Source organism: Eubalaena glacialis, chromosome 16 (genome assembly GCF_028564815.1).
Source record: "Eubalaena glacialis isolate mEubGla1 chromosome 16, mEubGla1.1.hap2.+ XY, whole genome shotgun sequence".
Taxonomy (NCBI): domain Eukaryota; kingdom Metazoa; phylum Chordata; class Mammalia; order Artiodactyla; family Balaenidae; genus Eubalaena; species Eubalaena glacialis.
This window is the reverse complement of record NC_083731.1, coordinates 74,570,360-74,595,124: the sequence shown is the minus strand read 5'-3', so window position 1 is coordinate 74,595,124 and position 24,765 is coordinate 74,570,360. Positions and strand designations below refer to the sequence as shown.

At 38.8% G+C, this 24,765-nt stretch overlaps 1 protein-coding gene across 2 annotated transcripts in view; it reads left to right on the top strand.

Moving 5' to 3' along the window:
- Nucleotides 1–24,765, top strand: part of NEK5 (NIMA related kinase 5) — a 70,487-nt gene that overhangs the window by 2,717 nt on the left and 43,005 nt on the right. For both annotated transcript variants that reach the window (XM_061170633.1, XM_061170634.1), the window contains exons 3-8: nucleotides 7,560–7,656; nucleotides 17,550–17,647; nucleotides 20,022–20,105; nucleotides 20,194–20,264; nucleotides 21,638–21,724; nucleotides 23,605–23,659. In XM_061170633.1, coding sequence (XP_061026616.1) covers nucleotides 7,560–7,656; nucleotides 17,550–17,647; nucleotides 20,022–20,105; nucleotides 20,194–20,264; nucleotides 21,638–21,724; nucleotides 23,605–23,659 — 492 coding nt within the window. The remainder of the gene's footprint in view (nucleotides 1–7,559; nucleotides 7,657–17,549; nucleotides 17,648–20,021; nucleotides 20,106–20,193; nucleotides 20,265–21,637; nucleotides 21,725–23,604; nucleotides 23,660–24,765) is intronic.

Here is a 24,765-nt window from a genome sequence, read left to right as displayed (position 1 = left end):
AGGTCACCTCCACAAGGAGACCTTCCCCAAGCATCCTAGCCAAGGTAGGTCCCTGACTTCAATCACTCCTTATCACACCACCCTGGTTTATTTTCTTAGTAGCATTTAATGATCTTGAATTACTCTGCTCACTTATTTCTTGTCTATCTCCTTCCCCATGCAGAACAGTGCCTGGCACATAATAGGTACTCGAAAATATGTACTGAATGCATTGAAGGAATGGAGGAAAACCATATGTTATTGTTAGTCTAATGGTTTTGGAGAATAATTAAATATATTTAATTTAAGAGGAATCATTTTTGCTAAATTCCCCTTGGTTTGTGTTTATGTTACCCTCTCTAGTGGCTGTGTTCGTTTCGGATATATGGGGATAATAGTGTCCATTATGGGCAAGAATACATGTTAAGGCAAGTCTCGTTGGTTGCCTTCTGGAGGATTTATCAGTGAGAGGAGCAGAAAAACTTCCATACAAAATGGGTACAAAATGGATAAATCAAGTTGCACTTATGTGAATGTACTTAGTGCCACTGAACTATACACTTAAAAATGGTTAAAATGGTATAAATTTTATGTTGTATATATTTTACCATAATTTTTAATAATTGGGAAAAAATAGGGACTTCCCTGGCAGTTCAGTGGTTAGGAATGGGTGCTTTCACTGAAGGGGCCTGGGTTCAATCCCTAGTGGGGGAACTAAGATCCCGCAAGCCGTGCAGCATAGCCAAAAAAAAAAAAAAAAAAAAATTGGGGAAAAATAAAAGGACCTCCCAAACTTACATTAAAACTCAGGTGTAGATGATTAGCTTCAGGGCGAATGCTTTATTTACCAATACAGGTCCCTTTTCATGGATCCACCGCATACTTCTGCTAATGTCCTCTTAGTCCGGTGGCCTGTCAGAGCTTCCTTCCACGACCTTATTCTCTTACTCTCTTTTGTTTATCTGACTGCTCTTTCTCTGGCCTCTCTGTCTCCTCACCCTCCGTATGTCCCCGACCACCTATCCTTTGCCGACTCTCTTTCTGTGTACTGTTACCTGACAGTCACCTCCCTTCAATCTTTACCACTAAACAGATCACTCTTAAAACTCTGTCCAGCCTTGGTATCTTCCAGAGCCCTAGTTGTGCATTTCATTAGCCAGCTAGATATCTTCAGGTAGTATCTGTATGAGTAATCTACTGCTGTGTAACATATTACCCCAAACTTAGTGGCTTAAATAATAGACATTTATTATCTCACAGTTTCTGGGCATTAAGAATTCAGAGTGAGGGGTGTTGAGGACCATCTTGGAAGCTAGCTAATGCAATTGTACCCCAAAGTAGAAATTTCTCACTGTTCTAAGCAGATCCAGGTCACCCACTCTGTGCAGCTCTGTGTTAATGACACCAGTATTTTTATGATATCCAGGCTCAAAACCTTGGGGTCATCGGTGAGTTTTTTCTCTCTCCCCATCCAATTACTTGCTAAATGCGGTTGACTCTTTCTCTCCCTTGAATTTGTTTCATTCCTTTTGTCAGTGGCCTGGGTTACTTGGATCACTTCAGTACTTTTCTCATGGTTCCAGCTCTCATGTAACAAAATCTTGGGAATTCTCCCCCCAGGTTCCCAAACCTTCACTGGGACAGAAGTCATAAAGGAAAAGATGGCTAGATGCATCGTCATCTTTGACTACACTAAAATATAAAACTTCTGAATGATGGAAAACCATCATGAATAAATGGAAAGAAAACTGACAGAATGCCCAAAATACTTGCAAGTGTGGACTAAAGTGTGCTAGCTTTTTTTTTTTTTTTTTTTTGGCCACACGGTGCAGCATGTGGGATCTCAGTTCCTCCAACAGGGATCAAACCCAGGCCCTTGGCAGTGAGAGCATGGAGTCCTAACCAGTGGACTGCCAGGGAATTCCCTGTGCAAGCCTTTTATAAATCTTAAAAAGAAAAAAAAATTATAACTGAAGAAGTCATATACAAATTTCAAACTCATTACAAAACTAAGAAAAGTAAAATAAATCTATTGATTTATATCACTTTTTGCTGATACAATTGGAAAGGATTGAAAAGAATATAAAAGTGGAGGAAGTGGGCACTCTCTTACTCTGCTGATAGGAAGGTAAGTCATCCTGAGGGAAATTTATCAATACGTATCAAAGCCTTAGAAGGATCCATGCCCTGTTTGTATTACTGACGAGGAGTAAGGTACGAAATACGTTGTAAAGATGAAAAAAAATCAGGCCAAAAAAAGTTATGTGTATATATGTATGTACTGTTAATGTCACACACACACACACACACACACATGCACACACAACATTAACAGTGGTTATTGCTGATTGGTGGGATTTCACCTCTATCATTTCTTTCTGCATGGTCAGAATTTTTAATATGAAGCATATGTTATGTTTTTAAAATTAAGAATTGTATTATTTGTATAAGCAGAAAAAGCTATCTTCATCTTGAAAAAGAAAAGAAAAAAAAAGTATGCATCCTAGGATCTAGTAGTTCTCCTTCTGGGATTGTATTCCAAGGAAATACCCAGAAATGTGCAGACAGTCAGCAAACAACCTAAATGTCCAACAGTTGGGGATTGGTTAAGTAATTTGTGAAAGACTAAGCTGTTCGTCAAAATCATGTTGTAGTCAAAGTATTGACATGAGAAGTATCATAACTTTTGCTAATTAAGAAGATAGTATGTGTAGAATGATGCAATCTTTGTAAAAATATATGCATTATCTCTCTCTATAGGTATGTATATTCCCACACATATCTGCCCATACATATAGGAAAGACCTACTTACTACATTATTATCGAGGTGGAATGTGGGATTATGAGTAATTTTTGCCTTGTACTTTTATATCATTTCACTCTTCAGATTAGTTTTGACACCCCTCTCTGATTTGTTCCCAAATTCCATTTTCAACCTCCCCTCACATACTCTTCCTTTTTGCCACATGCAGATCCTTTGCACCGCAGCCTCTGTGCTCACCCGAGGGGCTCTTTCTTCCCAAAAGGTCTTTGCCTGCCCATCCAAGCATCAAGATCCCACTTGTTCAGGGCTGAGACTCAGGACACCTTGTAGAACCTTCCAAATCTAAGTAACCTCTCTTTCTCTGTAAACTCCATAGCTTTTTATCCGTACTGCTGTTATGGTACTGATTGCTGTCTACTTTGCTGTGCTTTAGCTGTTTATTTTGTGCCTTCTCCTCCTTATTAAACTGTATATTCTATGCAGGCAGAATCCATGTCTTTTGCATCTTGGTATTCCACACAGCAGCTAAGAATTCTTTGCACCAGTAGCGGGTCAATAAATTCTTATTGGATAAATAATTCAATGCTTAGATACTTTCAGGCCTTCTAGCTCTGTTGTTAAGCTGGTACATATTTAGGAATTATAAAACCGTTTAAATTCTGAGTAAAGAAAAAATTATGTGGGAGGTGAATCCTCTATAAAAATATATATTAATGCATTTCATAGAGTCTCTCCCATTCTTTAGTATAGATAATAAAAAACTATATTTCTTTTCTTTTCTTTTTAAATTATTTGCTTTATTTTATTATTATTTTTTTAAATTTTATTTATTTATTTATTTATTTATGGCTGTGTTGGGTCTTCGTTTCTGTGCGAGGGCTTTCTCTAGTTGCAGCAAGTGGGGGCCACTCTTCATCGCGGTGCGCGGGCCTCTCACTATCACGGCCCCTCTTGTTGCGGAGCACAGGCTCCAGACGCACAGGCTCAGTAATTGTGGCTCACGGGCCTAGTCGCTCCGCGGCATGTGGGATCTTCCCAGACCAGGGCTCGAACCCGTGTCGCCTGCATTGGCAGGCAGATTCTCAACCACTGCGCCACCAGGGAAGCCCCTGACTGTATATTTCTAATAGAGCAGTGAATTTTTTCATTCTTTTACTTCATGAGCCACCCTAGTCTCCATGCCATAAATAAGTAGAATTTCTATTGGGCCTCGTTATTGTTGCTTTCCCGTATCTCTTTGTGTTATCAGATTTGCCTAACAACATTTGTATTGTATTAATTTGTATTAATTAATACAATAATTACAATTACAATACAATAATTACAATTAATTTGTATTAATTTGTAGTCCTAACATTTGTATTTGTATTAATACATCACAGTATTAACATTTATTACTTATTTTTTTCTTTCTATTCTAATGTACTTTTTCATTACTTCTTATCCAGAGAAATTTACATTTCTTCTCAGCTCTCCAGCACCTCTCCACGAAGCGAACTCTAGACCCCAGAACTTAAATTGCTTATTTTCTTACAGGTACCAAAAAGCTCTATATTTTCTCTCATCATCCTACAATTATCAAGCATATTCTTTTATTTCTTGCCTTCAAAAATGCATTGTATCTTTTCTTGATTATAAAAATTAAAATGTTCGTTGAAGAAAGTTTGAAAAAAACTGTAGGGAAAAATAAGGCTATCCAGAGGAAAATGAAAATCACTTTTAACCTCTCTCTTCATCACTATTAACATTATGGTGAACTTCTCCCCAGGCTATTTTTAATGCATAAATGTACCTTGTAAGTTATTAGAATATATTAGATGATTGATGTCATGGTGGATATACTCTTTTATAGCAGCTTTTTACCCTTAGTATATTGTGAATATTTTCTCATGTCATTCAATGTTTTCATATAATAAAATGTTCTCATATAATATCATTCATTGTTTATAGTAATAGTGGGTGCCTAGCAGACCTCATGTTATCCCAGGTGTTTTACATATATTAGTCAAGTTAATCTTCACAACAACTCTAGAGGTAGATCTCATTACCCTCACGGTTTAGGTGAAAGGGCTGAGGCTCAATGAGGTTAAGTAATTTGCTCAACAAGGCGCAGTGACCAGCAAATCCTTCTACCTTTTCCTCTGCTCTTCCAGCCAGTGCTTCCCTGGATTTTTGATGACCGCCTAGTGTGACATTAGGTTAAAAATACCATCATTTATCTAACTCTTTTTCTATTTTCAGAGAGTTATGTTGTTTGATTTTTTTGCTATGATTAAATAACATTTAACACGTAGAAGAGTCATCTTTTCTTAAACAAACTGTGTATGTGTGTTTACCTATATGTGCATTAAATAAAAAGGTCTAACAATTAGCAGCAATTACTCCTAAGGAATAGGAATTCATGGGATGGGTGGGGAGGAAAAGGGGAAGTTTTACTTTCATCTTATTTACTTCTATCTGGCTTAAAATATGTTTTCAAATCACTAGTGTATATTCTTAATTAAAAACTAATAGTAAAACACTGTAATGAAGGCTTTTGTATGAGAACCCTTGGGCACATTTCTGATTATTTTCTTTGGATAAATTTCTAGAAGAATTAATAAGTTAAAAATAGGAGCATTTTAAAGGCTCTTATTAGACACTGTAAAATTGTTTTCCTAGAAAGATTTTACCAATTTATATACTTACACCAGAAGTATATGAGTGCCATTTTGCTGCTTTCTGGTTAACTGTGGGTATGAACATTCTTTTTGTCTTTGCCAATTTCACAGATGAAACATATTAAATTTTGTTTTAGTCTTCTTTTGATTACTGAGTGAGGTTGAATATTTTTTACTGTTTCTGAGCCATTTTTAATTTCTTTTATTTTTTTGAGAGTTGCCTAGGCATGTATTTTCCCATATTTCTATTGGCATATTTGCCTTTTTTTCTTACTTGCCAGAATCCTTATATGTTATAAATACAAAAAATCTTTGTCATATATATTGCCAGTATTTTTACCTAACTATAAAAATACACTTATCTCCCTATGTTTGCCTTTCAATTTCGTTTATAATAGTCTTTTGAAAAAAACAGTAGTTATAAATTAAAGTAGTTAAGTAGCTAAGTCTATTCTGGTAGCGTATTTCAGTTATTTTTATTTTGAAACTCATATGTACCAATTATGCAATTTAAAGTGGGGGGAAAGATACTGAAGCTTAGAAGATTTAAATAATTTACTGAAGGATACATAGCTAGGAGGCAGTAAAGCTGGGATGGAGAATATTAATTTTTTAAAAAACTTTCAAATTTAAATGAGGATGAGAAATTTGGGAACTCACACATTACCTGTGGGCCAAATGTTGAAGGTCATTACAGAGGGAACTGTGGAGAGGACCAGTGACCCATGGAGGCCAGAAGGGTGGGGCAGCCGGGCCAGAAGTCAGTGTAGAAATGACAAAGTGTCAAGAATGAGGAAGAAAAGGCAGAAATGAGGTGTGGCCACTGCCAGTGGCACCAAAACATTTGAAAAATATTGTCCATAGATGATAAATAGAATAATAAGAAAATACATCAGGGAGTGAGGGGAGGAGAGAAATAGGTAAGGCAGATTAAGGGGTACAAGCCTCCAGTTGCAAAATAAATGAGTTATGGGTATGAAATGTACAGTGTGGGGAACATAGTCAATACTTAATATCTTTGTATGGTGACAGATGGTAACTAGACTTATCTTGGTGATCACTTTGAAATGCACAGAAATTTTAAATCACTGTGTTGTATGATGGAAAATGACATAGTGTTGTAGTTTTTGAATTTTACTTCAAAAACAAACTCAGAAAAAAAGATCAGAATTGTGGTTACCACAGGCAGGTGGTATGGGAAGGGAGAATTGGTTGAAGGTGGTCAAAAAGTACAAACTTCCCATTACAAGATAAATAAATACTAGGGATGTAACGTACAACATGATAAATAGAATTAACACTGCTGATGTTATACATGAAAGTTGTTGAGTAAATCCTAAGAGTTCTCATCACAAGGAAAAAATGTTTTTTCTATTTCTTTAATTTTGTATCTATATGAGATGATGGATGTTCACTAAACTTATCGTGATGATCATTTCACGGTGTGAGTCAAATTATATGCTGTACACGTTAAATGTATACACTGCTGTATGTCAGTTATATCTCAGTAAAACTGGAAGGAAAAGCAATAATAAAAGCAAATTAGTTTTTTAAAAAGAAAAGAAAATACATCAAATCTAAAATGAAGTCACGAGAGACATTTTATTTGAAAATGAAAAACGTAGTAATCTTAACATAGAACTTTACCAGTCTGATTTATGTGATATATGACATTTTACTTTTTTTAGATTTCATTTGTTTCTTCTCAGCAGTGATTGCTGCTGGAACATTGCATTTTGTTTTTTTTTTTTTACAAATTCCTTTGTTGCTGAAAGATAAATATTAAAATAATTAAATAATATTTAAATAAATATTTAAATTTAAATATTTAAATAAATATTTAAATAATAATCTGGAGTCATCCTCCAGATGACTAAATAATTGACACAGTACACCAATCCAGCGGAAATTTTAATACAGCAGAACTTCACCAGAAATACTTATTTTCTTGTTTCTGATTGTCATTGACAAACCATTGACTAGATATAGGACACTCTAATTCTAGAAATGTCATTTCCTGCTGTTGAGAGATCTGTTGCAGAAGTGCCATTAAAAGCCGGTGAAATCCTGGAGAATTTTCGATGACAGTGAGTAAAAAGCATTCCTTGAAAGCGAATTATCTTTACAGACTACTCTGTCTCTTAATATAATTTAGATGCCCATCCAAGAAAAAGAAGCTTCAAAGAAAGAAGTCATTCTTCTGGCGAAGATGAAACATCCCAACATTGTAACCTTCTTCAGTTCATTTCAAGGTTTGACTTTCTCATATTCTTAAAGTATTTTAATAAAGTGTGGGCATGTAGACTTCTGTATAAGATAGTTCCTGAGAACTGTGTATAAATTAATTTTTGTAACTGGATTCATTTTCCCATTTACTTAAATTGTAATTTGAGACATCATCTTTATTTCTTCTCTGGTGAGTTTTTGTAGGCAGTTTTCCTAAATTTTCTCGTTTGCCCACCTGCCTTTAATTCTCACTCCCTCAGATAGTTAACGATGGGTGTATTAGCTTTGCTGCAGTAAGAAATTTCAGTGGCCTACAAGAATGCCATCTGTGTCTCACTCACATTACATGTTGGCTATGGTTGGGCGGGGTCTTTATTTTTTAAATTTATTATTATTATTATTTTTGGCCGTCCCTCATGGCTTGTGGGATCCCGGCAGTGAAAGTGCCGAGTCCTAACCATTGCACTGCCAGGGAACACCCAGGAGGAGTCTTTAAGTCTGGGGTCCAACCTGAAGGAGCAGCGCACATATGGAGCAGGCTGTTTTCCTGAGCAAGAGGAAAGAGCAGGACACAGAGCCCACCACACCCTCACTCTCAGATCCCTGCTAGGATGCGGCGTGTTTCTTACTTTCCTTATGTGCTCACGTTCTGGGTGCAAAGCAGCCATGCAACCAACCCCGGGAACGGGGTGATGGTGGGGGAGGGTACACTCTGCCTCTGTGAGTCCTTGTATGTCCCGGGGCAACGGGGAGGGCTGTACAATTCTCCTACAGAGAGGCAGCCAAGCAAACGGCCAGAATAGAGGGGAGAAACCTGAAGGAAGCAATTCCCTTCTCTGTGCGCCTGAATACAACATTTCTCCTGCCTCTATCACTTGACTCCAAAGGTTAAAAAAAACAAAACAAAACACTAAAAACACCATAAAAGGAGCGTTGGTCATTCATTCAGTTAAATATTGATCGAGTGCTTACGTTGATGCATTTTTCTAGGTGCCAGGAATACAGCAGTGAACAAACACAACAGGCACAGATTCCTGTCCTCGTGGCTCTTACATTGTAGTGGGAAGAGACAGACAATAAACACATATACAGCATGTCAGGTGTTTAAAAGGCTGTGACAGGGCTGTCTGTGTCCCCGGTTCACCCTGGGGCATCCCCATCCCAGCACCCAGCACTGGGGGTGCTTGAATTCACAGGTCAGAAGTAACTCATGGAGCAGGAATGTTACCTAGATATCGTCAAGCACCATCAGGGTTGTAAACATCAGTAAATAAATTTTTTTTTTTAAACTGAAAGGATATTTCACATATATATATGTATTTTTTAATGTTTAATTTCATCACTTTTGAAATTATTTATTATTTATTTATTTATGGCTGTGTTGGGTCTTCGTTTCTGTGCGAGGGCTTTCTCTAGTTGCGGCAAGTGGGGGCCACTCTTCATCGCGGTGCGCGGGCCTCTCACTGTCGCGGCATGTGGGATCTTCCCAGACCAGGGCTCAAACCCATGTCCCCTGCATTGGCAGGCAGATTCTCAACCACTGCGCCACCAGGGAAGCCCTCAGTAAATAAATTTTAAAAGCTATTTTTTGAGCTTTTACACTGTGCAGGGCACTGTGTTTCTTGCCAATTAAAACCACTGCATTCAAAATAGCTCTCTGTGTTTCTTGCAAATTAAAACTGGGCACAGTCCTTAAAAGAGCTCTCGGGACACCTCCAAGGTCTTTCTGGGAGCTGAGAGTACATGTGAGCCGGGAATTGAGTTGTATCGAGCAACTTTTAAGGGGCAGCCACTGAATAAGGTGCCTTGCATTCCTGTTCATTGACTCCTAACAGCGACGCCATTAGACAGTCTTCCTTTTCCTCATTCTGTGGGTTATTATTGTGACTCCCTGTGACTGGTAAGTCCTGCTCATCGTCAGGCCTTCTCTGAGACCCCAATTCAAGGTACAGCCCCCTTTACTGATCTCGCCAGCACTTTTGTACTGTGTGTGTATGTTCATATACGCCATTAGGAACTGTCTAATATTTGTCTCCCTTTAAGACAGTAAACATAACAAATTCTTTTGCTCATCACTTGGTCCTCAGCATCTGGCACATAGTAGGTGCTCATACATGTTTGCTGAATGAGTGCCTAGACTGGGCCATTTAGGAGAGTGGAGTATGTCTTTTTTTTTTTTAATTGAGTAATTAATTTTTTTGGCCACACCCCGCTGCATGCAGCAGCGGTCCCCAACCTTTTTGGCACCAGGGACCGGTTGCGTGGAAGACAGTTTTTCCACGGACCAGGGGCGGGGTGGAGGGATGGTTTTGGGATGATTCAAGTGCATTACATTTATTGTGCACTTTATCTCTATTATTATTACATTGTAATATGTAATGAAATAGTTAAACAACTCACCATAATGCTGACAGGAGGCAGAGTTCAGGCGGTCATGCGAGAGATGGGGAGCGCCTGTAAATACAGATGAAGTTTCGCTCACTCATCCTCCGCTCACCTTCTGCCGTGTGGCCCGGTTCCTAACAGGCCATGGACCGCTAGTGGTCCATGGCCCCGGGGTTGGGGACCCCTGGCACGCAGAATCTTAGTTCCCCAACCAGGGATGGAACCCGTGCCCCCTGCAGTGGAAGCACAGAGTCTTAACCACTGGACCGCCAGGGAAGTCCCTGGACTATGTCTTTACACCATGCAAAATGGATATTTGAGGATGGCTTATGCTGGATACCATTATAAAATTAGAGGTCATTTTTTACAGTATAGATAACCTTCACTGACTTCGTTTATGTTGTAACCTTAAACTTTCTGATGACAGCCTTTTCCTTTTCTTAACTAGAGCACCTCTGTGTTTAGGAAAATTAGAGCTATTGTGATGCCTTTGAGTTTGCCTGGCAGTTTGTTGGGACTTGAAACACTGAGCTTATCTGAAAGGCTCAGAGGTCCTTGCAACACCTGACTGTAGAGAGTTGGGGGAAAGCCTTTGTTTACCCTCAGACAGCTCACCTCTGAACAGAAGAACCCTGGCTCTAGTTCATTAATTGTTTGTCTATAGAAAGTAGAAGTTTTCATAAGTTTGAAGCAACATGAGAAAAATAAGAGAATGTAGTAAGATTTTCCTAAGGCTAAATTAATCCCACTTAAATTCCTTCAGTAAATATTTATCAAGTACCTATAATTTGCTAGGCATGGTCTAGGTAAAATAGGCCCAAATCCCTGCACTGCTGTTTTCTGTTGTTGTATAACCAGTGAACACAAATTTAATGGCTTAAACAGGCACCCACTTATCCTCTCCCAATTCCTCTAGATCGGAAGCCTGGGCTGGGCTTAGGTGGATTCTCTGCACAGGGTCTCACATAGTTGAAATCAAGATGTCAGCTGTGTCTGCAACCTCATCTGAGGCCGAGTTCTCTTCCAGGCTTATTCCGGTTGTTGGCAGGTTTCATTTACTGCAACTGTAGGACTGAGGTGTCTGCTTTCTTGCTGGCTGTTAACTGGGGGTTATTCTCTGTTTCTAGAGACCAACCTCCCTTCCCTGGCATGTGGCCCCTTCAATAGGCCCTCTCCAGCGTGGAATCTCTCACTTCTGTTTCTGATTTCCAGACCCAGATTTAAGTGGCTCTTGTGATTAGGTCAAGCCCAGGTGTATAATCTCTTTTTCTATTAACTCAGAGTCAGCTGTTTAGTAACTTTAATTATATCAGCACATCCCCTTTGCTATGTAACATAATCATGGGAGTGATATCCCATATTTACAGGTTACACTCTTGCTCAAGGGGAGAGAGTTCACAGGGTGTGTGCGTTAGGGCCATCTGAGAATTCTGCCTGCTCTACAGCTGTGGAGTTTACATTCCAGGGGTAAAATGTGGGGAGAGACAGACAATAAATGTAAACATAATTAATAAGTACAATATATGCAGGTTAGTAGTTGATAAGTGCTGTGGGATAATAAAATAGGGGGAGGCAGGAGTGGAGGGAAGAATTGTACATAGGGTGGTCAGGACGGGCCTTGCTGTGAAGGTGACATTTGAGCACAGATTGAGGAGTCCTGCTAACGTCTGGAGAAGAGCTTTCCAGGCAAGGAGAACAGCCACTGCAAAGGCCTGACGTGTTAAAGGACTAGCCAGGAGGCTTTGGGGAAAGGCCATCTGCTATTGGCCCTGAGCACCTCTGCAGGTTTTTGCTGGATATGCCAAGAATGCCAAGCCCTGACCGAGAGCTGGCTTGTTTACTGCTCACTGTAAAAGCAGTCGATTCCTCAAGTGTAGTGTTCCTCTCCTGTAATGTAGCCACTGCGTGTGCAGTTGTCCATCTAGGCTCTGTGGATTTGGGAGACATAGAACGAGTGCTAACATGAAGCTCTGACAGCTGCTTTTGCCAAGAGTAATAAAGTCCTTTGTCTCTGGCCCAGGAATCTCGTGTCTTCTGCCAGCATCCATGACGTAGTCACAGGCTGGTAAGTAGGGCAGAATCTCACACCTGTGGCAGAAGCCACTGTGGGCGCAGTGCAGTGAGTAAGGGCGGATAGCAGAAGATATTTTAATCTTTATGCTGAGTCTGTGTTCCTCCTGGGTTCAGCACTAAAATGCTTTTATTTTTGTGGAACGATGGTGATACTGGACGATATCTCGTTCCATCAAATCTAGAGGCCATTGGTTGTAAGATACATTATTATGTGCTGATGAAAAGGAAAGATACTGCCCATTAGACTATGACAGTATGCTTTCATATCACAATTTTTATTTTATATGTATTAAAAGAGCTCTTTTAGACTTGTTTAAACAGAGTTTTGCTTTCTATTACTCTTGTACATTCATAAAAAGGGAAATATGAGCAGATTAAATTGGTTAAGATAGTCTAAAAACTAATGAGGCTGGAGGACACGTGGTTTTGCCTGGCAAAGCAATAAAGCTATTCTTTTCTACTTCACCCAAAAAAAACACAAAAAACAAAAATTAATGAGGCCGTGATGTCATCAAGACTGCTGTGCCCACAGTCACCAATTGGAAGATGCCAATGTCTGTAAGACATAATCCTGATTTTTTAAAAGGGCATTTTAGAATAAATTAATTATAGTAATTGTTCTTTAAATGCTGGAATTTGGCAAGACAAAGGTTGCAACCCTGAAGTTAGTGCCCTCTAATAGTTTTGAAAGGCCAGTGACCCATGAGCTTTATAGTTCCAGAAACTCCTGCCCTAGAGGGTGCCATGCACTTCCTTTTTGGAGTATTCTTTTTTTCTCCATTCTGCATTTTAAAATATTATACATGCTTAAGACTAAACACAAATACCACCCCCAAACCTAAAGTGATCTCTCTCTGGGACTTCCCGGGGGGTCCAGTGGTCAAGGCTCTGTGCTTCCACTGCAGGGGGCGCGGGTTTGATCCCTGGTCGGGGAACTGAGATCCTGCATGCTGCGTGGCGTGGCCACCCCAACCTGACAAATGTAATTAAAACTAAATATGAAAAAAATAAAGTGATCTCTCTCACCTCTGCTCTGAGCACTTCCGAACTCTTACTGGCCGTTTCACTTGTGTGGCATTTGTAATAAGCTGTGTTATAACGTTAGTGTATATTCTTTATTTCCCTCAGTGAGATTGGAAGTTCTCTGAGGACAAGGATTGTTTCTTATGCCTTTTCCCCTTCCTGAAGTGCTTAATTTTTTTAAACAGATGGAAAATTTGAGAGCACAAATGACCTTTCCAGGCAGTTCTAACCCCATTAAATATGAAATTAACAGTGGCTAGTGGGAAAAAAAGCATATTTAGAGCCAAATGATGCTCATCGACCTGAATTGTTCCTTCAAGATGGTTTGGCCATGATTAATCCTGAATCAGTCAATGAATTTCTTCCACTGAAAGCCCGTGTGAGGTTGAGTGAGTTAGATGTTTGTGGAAGGGAAGTAAAATGGAGCCCTTTTTCCTTAGTTTCCTTCCTCTGATTTCCCCATGGTTTTGAAATTGCCATCCCTTCATTGCTGTGGCAGCCCTTTCAATGACTGAGCTAAGACAAGTATTAATTCTCCCAAAAGTAATACATTCCTGAAAGTAGCTGATCTCTAGGTAATCAGGGTATGTCAGGAAACATCTCAAAACCCTTCCTGCAAGAACATACAATGGAGAAAAGACACTCTTTTCAATAAGTGGTACTTGGGAAAACTGGACAGCTACATGTAAAAGAATGAAATTAGAACACTCCCTAACACCATACACAAAAATAAACTCAAAATGGATTAAAGACCTAACGTAAGGCCAGACACTATAAAACTCTTAGAGGAAAACATAGGCAGAACATGCTGACATAAATCGCAGCAAGATCTTTTTTGATCCACTTCCTAGAGTAATGAAAATAAAACCAAAAATAAACAAATGGGACCTAATTAAACATAAAAGCTTTTGCACAGCAAAGGAAACCCTAAACAAAATGAAAAGACAATCCTCAGAATGGGAGATAGTATTTGCAAATGAAGCGACCGACAAGGGATTAATCTCAAAAATATACAAACAGCTCATGTAGCTCAATATCAAAAAAACAACCCAATCAAAAAATGGGCAGAAGATCTAAATAAACATTCCTCCAAAGAAGACACACAAATGGCCAAAAAGCACATGAAAAGATGCTCAACATCACTAATTTTTAGAGAAATGCAAATCAAAACTACAATGAGGTATCACCTCACACCGGTCAGAATGGCCATCATAAAAAATTTACAAGCTAAATGCTGGAGAGGGTGTGGAGAAAAGGGAACCCTCCTACAACTGTTGGTGGGAATGTGTAAATCAGTGCAGCCACTGTGGAGAACAGTATGGAAGTTCCTTACTGGTACAGCTACCGTATGATCTAGCAATCCCACTCCTGGGCATATATCCAGAGAAAACCATAATTCGAAAAGGTACATGCACCCCAATGTTCATTGCAGCACTGTTTACAATAGCCAGGACATGGAAGCAACCTAAATGTCCATTGACAAAGGAATGGTTAAAGAAGATGTGGTACATATATGCAATGGAATATTACTCAGCCCTAAAAAAGAATGAAATAATGCCATTTGCAGCAACATGGATGGACCTAGAGATTATCATACTAAGTGAAATAAGTCAGACAGCAAAGGACAAATATCATATGATATCTCTCATATGTAGAATCTAAAATAATGGTATAAATGAACTTATTTACAAAACAGAAATAGAGTCACAGATGTAGAAAAAAAACTTATGGTTACCAAGAGGGAAAGAGGGGCGAGAGATAAATTGGGAGATTGGGATTGGCATATACACACTACTATATATAAAATAGATAACCAATAAGGACCTACTGTATAGCACAGGGAACTCTACTCAGTACTCTGTAATGGCCTATATGGGAAAAGAATCTAAAAAAGAGTGGATATATGTATATGTATAACTGATTCACTTTGCTGTACACCTGAAACTAACATAACATTGTAAATCAACTATACTCCAGTAAAAAAATTTTAAAAACCCAACAAAACAAACAAACAAACAAAAAACAAAAAAAACAAAACCCTTCTTGGACTCTCCGGTCTTTCCTTCATGGCCTCTTGTTCTCTCTCCCTGTGTGTGTGCAGACTTCTGTTGTAGCTCTTCTCACGTATATTGACTGATGCCCCGTCTAGACTGTCACCTCCTTATTCAGGAAGGGTAGCTTATTTGCTTTTTATTCCTAGCACAGCGCTTCTTAGCATGTCTTCAATAAAAGTTTGTTGATGAGTGAATGGATCTGTCCCTTTAAGAGGGGAGGTGGACCAATGGAAGTGTTCTGTGAAAGAAGCACTCAGTTTGTGAATGAGAAGCAACCAAGGGCAGATGCTGTCAGGTTACTGATAGCGCCTTTAAAGTTGGCTTAAGCCAACCTAAGTGTCCATCAACAGGTGAGTGGATAAAGAAGATGTGGCACATATATACAATGGAATATTACTCAGCCATAAAAAGAAACGAAATTGAGTTATTTGTAGTGAGGTGGATGGACCTAGAGTCTGTCATACAGAGTGAAGTAAGTCAGAAAGAGAAAAACAAATACTGTATGCTAACACATATATATGGAATCTTAAAAAAAAAAAAAAGGTTCTGATGAACCTAGGGGCAGGACAGGAGTAAAGATGCAGACAGAGAGAATGGACTTGAGGACACGAGGAGGGGGAAGGGTAAGCTGGGATGAAGTGAGAGAGTAGCATCGACATATATACACTACCAAATATAAAATAGATAGCTAGTGGGAAGCAGCTGCATAGCAAGGGAGATCAGCTCGGTGCTTTGTGACCACCTAGAGGGGTGGGATAGGGAGGGTGGGAGGGAGGGAGACGCCAGAGGGAGGGGATATGGGGATATATGTATACGTATAGCTGATTCAGTTTGTTATACAGCAGAAACTAACACACCATTGTAAAGCAATTATACTCCAATAAAGATGTAAGAAAAAATAATAAAGTTGGCTTAAGCTACTTGGAAGAAAGAGGTAGCAAATGATAGATATTTGGCAAGAGATTCTGACATTGAATGAATACTTAATAATTACAGGGCAAAATACTAGAAAGTTTAACACTTGCTGATAAGCCTGATTTTATGCAATCATTTTGTGTTCCTTAGATGTTTTTATGAAACCACTCCACAAACCTTTATTAAGCCCCTTCCATGTGCCAGGTACAGGGAATACAAAAGTACTAAGTATGGAGTCTGTCTTCAGGGAACCCACAAACTAGTGGGAGAAACAAAAAAGTTAGTAGAAGCCCTTATTCTAACAAGAACCCATCTGGTAGTTGGTTGGTTAAAGAAAAAAGCTGATTAAGCAGGAAATCATACAAACTTATTTTAATCTATAAATACAAAATCATTTGCCAAACTTCTGATGTAAGACCAAGGCCTTGTCTTTGATTATGAGTCCACTGATTGGAGTTTGGAATATTCTTCCTTACATAGGGCTCCCCCCACCCCCAATTTATAATTTCCAATTTCTTTTCTTTAGAGTGGAGTAAGAATTTACAGATACTCTCTGTGCACAGCCTTACGAAAGCTTCCCCGTTATTTTCCACTGCTTCCACCCAACATTTACGTCAGTGACTTTTTTTTTTTTTTTTTTTTAGCTACTCACTTTTACTGAGTCCTCCACGGGATTCAATGTAGTTTTTGTAGAAATAATCACATCTTCCTTTTCCCATTCATCTTTCATCAGTTGATGTAATAATCACAATAGCAAGTATAATTGGCATAAAGAAATTTGGGAATGAACACAGTGATCTTGGTAAGAATCAGTGGGAGCAGAGGTACCTGGGCATAGGTGAGTCCAGAAGCCCCCAGGGTAACCTTGAGCGGGCGGCGGTGATGAAGAGTGCCCATCAATCTAGTGAGTAGGTCAGGCAGAGGTCAGTTAGAAGTGTGTCTACTGTACTCAACAACATGGTTGAATAAGCCCCATACAAATAAAAGTTCATGCCCAAATTCAAGGGTGTATTAATTCTTCCTGAGGTGTTGAAAAAGATTCACAGCTGCTTTTTTATAGCAGATTTCCAACCTCCTGCAGGAATGTATTAAAAATAATTGCTCACATTTATTGAACTCTCATTATGTGTAGGTATTGTTCTAAGTATGTGACATGGATTAAACCATTGAAAAGATTAAATGAGGAAAGATAAAACAATCCCAAGAGGAGTTTGTATATTATTATCTCCATCTGACAGATGAAATAACGAGGCACAGAGAAATTAAAATAATTTGCCCAGAGTCACAGAGCTAAGAAATTTAAGTGGTGAAGTGGGATTAGAGCCCAATCCATCTTGATTCTACAGCCAGGGTTTAAACCATTATGTACTGCATTTTTCTGTTATATTCTCCACCTTTTAGAACTTAAAGGCAAATAATTAGTAAATATTTGAAACCCATCCAGCACCGAATGATGCCTTTTCTTATAGAGAACAACAGGCTGTTTATTGTGATGGAGTACTGTGATGGAGGGGATCTCATGAAAAGGATCAGAAGACAACGGGGAGTGTTACTTAGTGAAGATCAGGTAAAAACTGTTCTAATTTGCCTTTTAATTTATATTGGGGGATTAAATTTATAATGTCATAAGTAATAGACTGTGTTTATATGAAGCATGCTTTGTGGAAGAGAAATTCAAACTATAAAATAATGGATCAGTATTCTTGATAGGTCTAGCCTAGAACATTTGCAATTGAACTTAAATTGAATCTCTTTTTGAGAGTGAACTTTGCTTGAGAAAGAACCGTGTCTTATTTTTGGACAATCTCATGTAGGATGCCTCTGAGATAAATCTTCATGGCGGAAAAAAAAAGTGAATGTGGATGTTCCTTAGCCATTTAAAATGTGATGTATTTATAGCTTCACTTTTCTTCCTTTTATCGTTGGGTACTCTGTTTTAAAATAGCTATCCCACTTTGCTAGGGAGGATAGAAGCTCTTCTAAGCAGTGGCTATTTAGCTTCATTGGCTGTTAAGAGAGAGGAGAGAGAAGGTGAAGAATAATGGCCTCAGGTCTCATTTTCTCTTTGCACAAACACATTTTTCTTCTATAGTCTGAGCTCCCTTTGATACCCTCTTGGGAGTTGTACTCGTGAAGGAGACAGGTGTGTGGGGTGGGGGCTGAAGAATTGGACTCAGGGCCTGTGCAATTGATGGGAAAGGCCACGGCCTCAAGCAGGGCACAGGAATGGCCTGCCATCTTTCTTTAGGGCATTTGTTTCTTTGTTCTCTTTTAGCATTTAAGAGCATCAGGCCCAAATAATTTCCTCCTAGAGTTAAATTGAATGTTGTGGGTTTCCCTGGTGGCGCAGTGCTTAAGAATCCGCCTGCCAGTGCAGGGGACACAGGTTCGAGCCCTGGTCCGGGAAGATCCCACATGCCGCAGAGCAACTAAGCCCATGCGCCACAACTACTGAGCCTGCGCTCTAGAGCTCGTGAGCCACGACTACTGAGCCCGCGAGCCACGACTACTGAGCCCGTGTGCCACAACTACTGAAGCCCGCACACCTAGAGCCCGTGCTCCATAACAAGAGAAGCTACCGCAATGAGTGCACCACAACGAAGAGTAGCCCCCGCTCACTGCAGCTAGAGAAAGCCCCCGCACAGCAACAAAGACCCAACGCAGCCAAAAAAAAAAAAATTGAATGTTGTGAATGTACGAATGATTAAAGAATCAGTATCTCTAACCTCTGTAAATTTAATCAAGCATTCTCCCTATGCTCATTTATATTATATATTAAATTCTATATTTGTAGAAACCCTCCTTTCTTCCTATCTAGGTATTATTTTGCCACATTTAATAAAAATACTTTTCTCTACACAATTTTGAACTACAAAACTAAAAAACTAAAATTACAACTGAATCTTAGTATCTGGAATGTAGCTTTTTTTTTTTTTTTTTAATGATACTTTTGTTTTGTTTTGTTTTTACATTTATTTATTTATTTATTTATTTATTTATTTATGGCTGTGTTAGGTCTTCGTTTCTGTGCGAGGGCTTTCTCTAATTGTGGCAAGCGGGGGCCACTCTTCATCGCGGTGCACGGGCCTCTCACTATCGCGGCCTCTCTTGTTGCGGAGCACAGGCTCCAGACGCACAGGCTCAGTAGTTGTGGCTCACGGGCCCAGTTGCTCCGCGGCATGTGGGATCTTCCCAGACCAGGGCTCGAACCCTTGTCCCCTGCATTGGCAGGCGGATTCTCAACCACTGCGCCACCAGGGAAACCCTGGAATGTAGCTTTTTTTCCTATTGTTTTCCTCTCTCTGTATAATTTGGTGGACAAAGAATCATTGAAATTTTAGAATCATTTAAATAAATCTCTATAGGTATAGACACAGTTTAATAAAGAGGCTCATGGCCAGCTAAGAAAATGATATCTAAGAAATAAAATTAAACTTTAAAAAGTATAAAAGTAGAATATTTCTTAGTTTTATATTATATACTTGTATGTTATTTCATTAAAAATTTTAATAACCTCACAGATTCTCCACTTCTTCCTCTTTCTCTCTTTGCCCTTGACACCCTCCTTCCAATGAAAAGGAAAAAGCAGTGGCACTAGGGTTATCAGGAAACAGAGCTGCTTGTCTACTCTCCTGATGCAGTTAGCAACCCAATGTTAAGAAAAAAGAAGATCATGACTTGCCTCCCTCTCTTCCTTGGTTCTGTTTATCTTTCTCTGTGTGCAGTGTTCCTTTTCATACCAACACATTTGGATTGCCTTTTCACACCTCCATGTTTCTAGCTGTAAAAAGAAAATAGTACGATAAGATGGTATACCTATTAGCTTCATTCATATAACCACACACACAAGTATATTATTCCTCTCTTCTTGTATGTTATCATGAAGACATTTCAGTGATCACCAGACTCCTCACCAGTTTTGTTTCATGTTCCCTCTACAGATTCTGAGTTGGTTTGTACAGATTTCTCTAGGACTGAAACATATTCATGACAGGAAGATCTTACACAGGGACATAAAAACACAGGTAACATCTCGGAGACAAAATCAAGACAGAACAGATCTTTTGTTTTCTTGAAATATCTCCAGCAACATAGCATTTTCTCCACTTACAGAACATTTTTCTTAGCAAGAATGGAGTGGTTGCAAAGCTTGGGGACTTTGGTATTGCAAGAGTCCTGAACAAGTAAGTACTTTTTAAAAACATTTTCTTTCTGATGATAACAGCCAAAATATGTATTTTTAGTTATCATGAATTAAGATATTAAGAGCTTGGTTTCCCAATAATTTTTGATAACTGTTTATATAAGTGTATTAAATCATTCAGATGCTACTTTGTCTGAGATTAAAATTTGCAGGTAGATAGGAGAAGGATGGTGGCGATGTATAGTGTGATGTAAGCTGATCAAATGAGATGTGTGACTGAAATGCGTATAAAGCTAGTGAGCGTTTTGTGAAACAGGCAAATTCACACGTGCTGGGGGGAATGTATTGATGCAGCTGTTTTGGAAGACGGTTTGGTGGTAATAAATATCAAGAGATTTTTAAATGTTCCATTTCTGAGAATTTATTCGAAGGGGATAATTTGAAATCTGGAATAACTTAGATGCCTAATAATTGGGAAATGGTCACATTTCATAAAACTTAGCACAGCATGTACCTGAATATTATAAAGCCACTAACATTTATGATTTGGAAGACTTCTTGATAATGTGAGAACAAACTTTGTTATATTAAGTAAAAAAAAAAAAAAGGGAATTCTGAATTTTAAATATGCTATGATCACAGCTATGTGGAAAATATGCATGGAAAGAAGACAAGAAGGAAATATGTCAGAATTTTAACAGTAGTTGTTTGGGGGTTTTAAGATTCTGAGTAAATTTTTTCTTCTTTGTTTACTTTTATGTTTTCCAAATTTTAAATCATGAGATTGCATTACTTTAGTGATTGGAAAGAGGGAAGTCTTTACATGTGAGAGTTTTGCAATGTAACAAGGGTACCTCTTCGTGCAGTCTTTAAGCCATAAAATTTTTTCTAATGTGTAGATTTTGGGGAGGTGAATTATAAGCTTAAAAATCAACAAATTTGGGCTTCCCTGGTGGCGCAGTGGTTGAGAGTCTGCCTGCCAATGCAGGGGGCACGGGTTCGAGCCCTGGTCTGGGAGGATCCCACATGCCGCGGAGCGGCTGGGCCCGTGAGCCATAATTGCTGAGCCTGCGTGTCTGGAGCCTGTGCTCCGCAACGGGAGAGGCCGCGATAGTGAGAGGCCCGCGCACCGCGATGAAGAGTGGCCCCCGCTTGCCGCAACTGGAGAAAGCCCTCGCGCAGAAACGAAGACCTAACACAGCCATAAATAAATAAATAAATAATTAATTTAAAAAAAATCAACAAATTTTATTACTATATTATTAATATACAGTGTTTTGCTTTATTTTAGTATGTGAATACATCAAATTTTGTGTGTCCATTTTTATACTTGTTTCTTGCATGTATGTGTATGTCTTAAGCCCTTTCTTCAGTAATACACTGTTATTTTATTATTTAATATAATTTTGCTAGTACCATGGAACTTGCTAGAACTTGTGTTGGAACGCCTTACTACTTGTCCCCAGAGATCTGTCAGAATAAACCCTACAACAATAAAACGTGAGTTGCTGACGTTTGGTTCGAAAGTCGCAGTAAAATCTGATGCATTCTTTCTTATGGTGCTTTTGTAATTTCGTTTTCTTCACCTGTGAAATGAGGATCCCACTGACTGTCTCTGACCACTTCAGTGTTCTCTGAAGGTTTTGAACTTATTTAGAAAGAAGACATTTCTTTTGAAGATGCAAGTGATAGAAAGAATAACATTGAAAATCGCAGTCACTGTGATGTCCATCTGTGTATTTGATTCTCATGCTTTCTAAGCCCTGTTTAGCCTATTGCAGGAAAGTGCTGTAGATGGGTCGGAAGACGGTGAGGCTGGTGTCTGAGCACAGGTTTAGCAGCCAGGAATCCTAATATTGATTCAGTCGGCAATTTGACCAAGTCAGTCCATCTCTGCGGGCCTCAGTTCCCCTACCTGCAACAAAGAGAGCTGGTAATTGTTAAGGCATAGGTAGATAGGTAATTGTTAAGGCATCTTCCAGCTTTAAAATTCAGCTAGCTTTTATGTATGTGGTACCAGAGTGTACTGTCAGGAGTAATATTAACATACACAGTGATAAAAGATGAAGATGAGGTAGTTTTTACTTCCATGGAAGGAGAAGGAAAAATTTTCACTTTTCAAAGCTGTCTGCCAGTTGGACCAGCTGGCTTTGCAGGAAGACTGAGTTTCTTTGTGGAGTTAATTGTCTGTTTGTTTAGGAAAATACCCAAGGGATAGTTGGCTGTTTGACTTTGAAAGAGAGGGCAAAGCCCTAAAAAAGAATGGTAAGCATTTCTCCACATAGTGAAAGAGTAGGCATGTTTTTGGAGACAGCCTCTGACTTTGAGAAGGGGTTTGGCCGCAAGCTGAGCAGGAATGCAGCTTGTATAGCCGGGGTAGAAGGGCAGGCTGTCCAGAGCAGAGCACAGTGCAACAAAGAGAGACCCCTAGCTCCGCAGCATTGCTTTGTTTCCTTGTACTGCTTTTTAAGGATTTGAGTCAACATTTAAATATGCTGGTCTGATGCTTTCAATAATTGGAAGACCCTAGTGGTAATTGTTACGAAACCAGATTCATTTGCCTGATGAACAGACAAGCCAAATGCTAGGGCACCAAGGTTTGCAGCAGAGAAAGGGTTTATTCACAAGGCAGCCAAATGAGGAGACTGGAGTACAAGTCTTAGATCTGCCTCCCTGAAGGTGAGGGGCTTGAGATATTTATGTGTGGTCTTTGGCATGGTCTTAGGCATGGGGAAAGAGGATTGGAGGTAGGGAAGAGGTGAGGTAACTGGTGTTCTGTACAGACATATCTGAGTTACATCCTTCTTCATAGGATGCGTGTTCAAAAATGGAGGTGTTTAGCAAGATCAGAGGGTGGTGTTTTTGGCCCTCTGAGGTCAAAAGGTCATTCATTGGACACCTGCACAGGCCTAGTTTTAGCACATTTTTTTCAAGTTCATTGAGTACCAGATACTCTGGTCATCACTTAATCTAACTTTGGTTTTGTCAATAGCCTTGAGTAGAATATTCCTTTCTAAATCAACCAGATGTCACCCTTTGAATCAAACAAATCCATGTTTGAGTTCTGCCTTCCTCCTCCAAATTGCTCAAAATTCCACACATGTACACGTTTTCTTCGAGCTCATCACATGAAGTAAATATTGAGCCATCAGATTCTAGCAAAGCTTGTGTACCTTTTCTTTGCTAGGATTCTGACAAACTATAAAATTTCCCTCTAGTCTTAGTAAGAGTAAGAATTGATAATGTACTGAAAGCATTTGTGAAAACTAGTCAACCTATATAAAATTGTAAAAATGCACAAATATAATGCACTGTAAAGATAAAGGTTTTCATTGAGAATTATTGATATTTCTTAGCATGTCAACTCTTATCTTACCCAGGGATATTTGGTCGCTTGGCTGCGTCTTATATGAGCTCTGCACACTCAGACATCCTGTAAGTATATTAATCATCAGATTAATCTTGAACTATTGAAAACTATATAAATGCAATTAACCTCTTGAGAGGAAAAGGTTAATGTTTGGCTTTATTAGATTGTTAAAAATTATATGGACAAGCTATTAACAAGAATGATAGCTCCATATATACTGACATGGAAAGATATCCAAGCTATATTATAAAGTACAAAATCCAAGTTGGAGAATAGTACATGTAGCATAGTTCCATAAAAATAAATTGTGTGTGAACATATCAATACATAATCAGCAAAGGGAAAAGGTGCATGGGGCGAAGATTGTTGGAAGCCAGGCACAAGCTTCCAAGAGCCTTTCCCAGTAGAGTCACACAGGATGCACTGATTTCTCCAGCAACAAGTTGTGACAATACATGTGAAATGTAATCTACCAGTGGCCAGGGTTTTTGTTGGGACTGGTCATGTAGGCACCTCTGCCTAGCATGTGCCAAGCTTGTAGATTCCCAGGAAGAAAGCAGGTATTCAGCATAAACCATGTTGTTTGCACAGTGTGGGGAAAAAGAGAGCCACTCAGAACATTTTGGGAATGGTGAGAACTCTCCTGAAATCCAAGTTCCCAGATGCCAGCCAAGGGCCAATGTAAGCAGGCCTTTCTAAGGATAGCAGTCTTAGACCATCTATGTTAACTCTTTTGTACACAGCTGTCGTTTTGTTGTTATTGTTATTATTATTGTCATTATTTTCAAATAGTAAGTGTCAGTAAGTGTCTAACCCAAACCTGATCTTTTCTGCCACACCATTCTGCCCAACATTATCATTATGTGTAAATGATGATTTCATACAATAGAATGTTTTCTGGTTTATGAAGAATTTTTGAGGAAATGGTTTATGTTATGTTAATTTAAAAAGCAAAATGTAAAATTTCATATTGTTATTATCTCAACTTTGTAAAATAAACATTATTTTTAAAAAGACTAGAAGGAACTATACCTCTGGGTGGTGAAATTGTATGTATTTTCCCTGTTTATAATTTCCTATACTTTCCAGTTTTTTAGAATGAGTAAATATTTTGATAATAAGAAAAAAACTAAAAAAACCCTTGTTTTAAGTAGGACAACATTTCATTGAA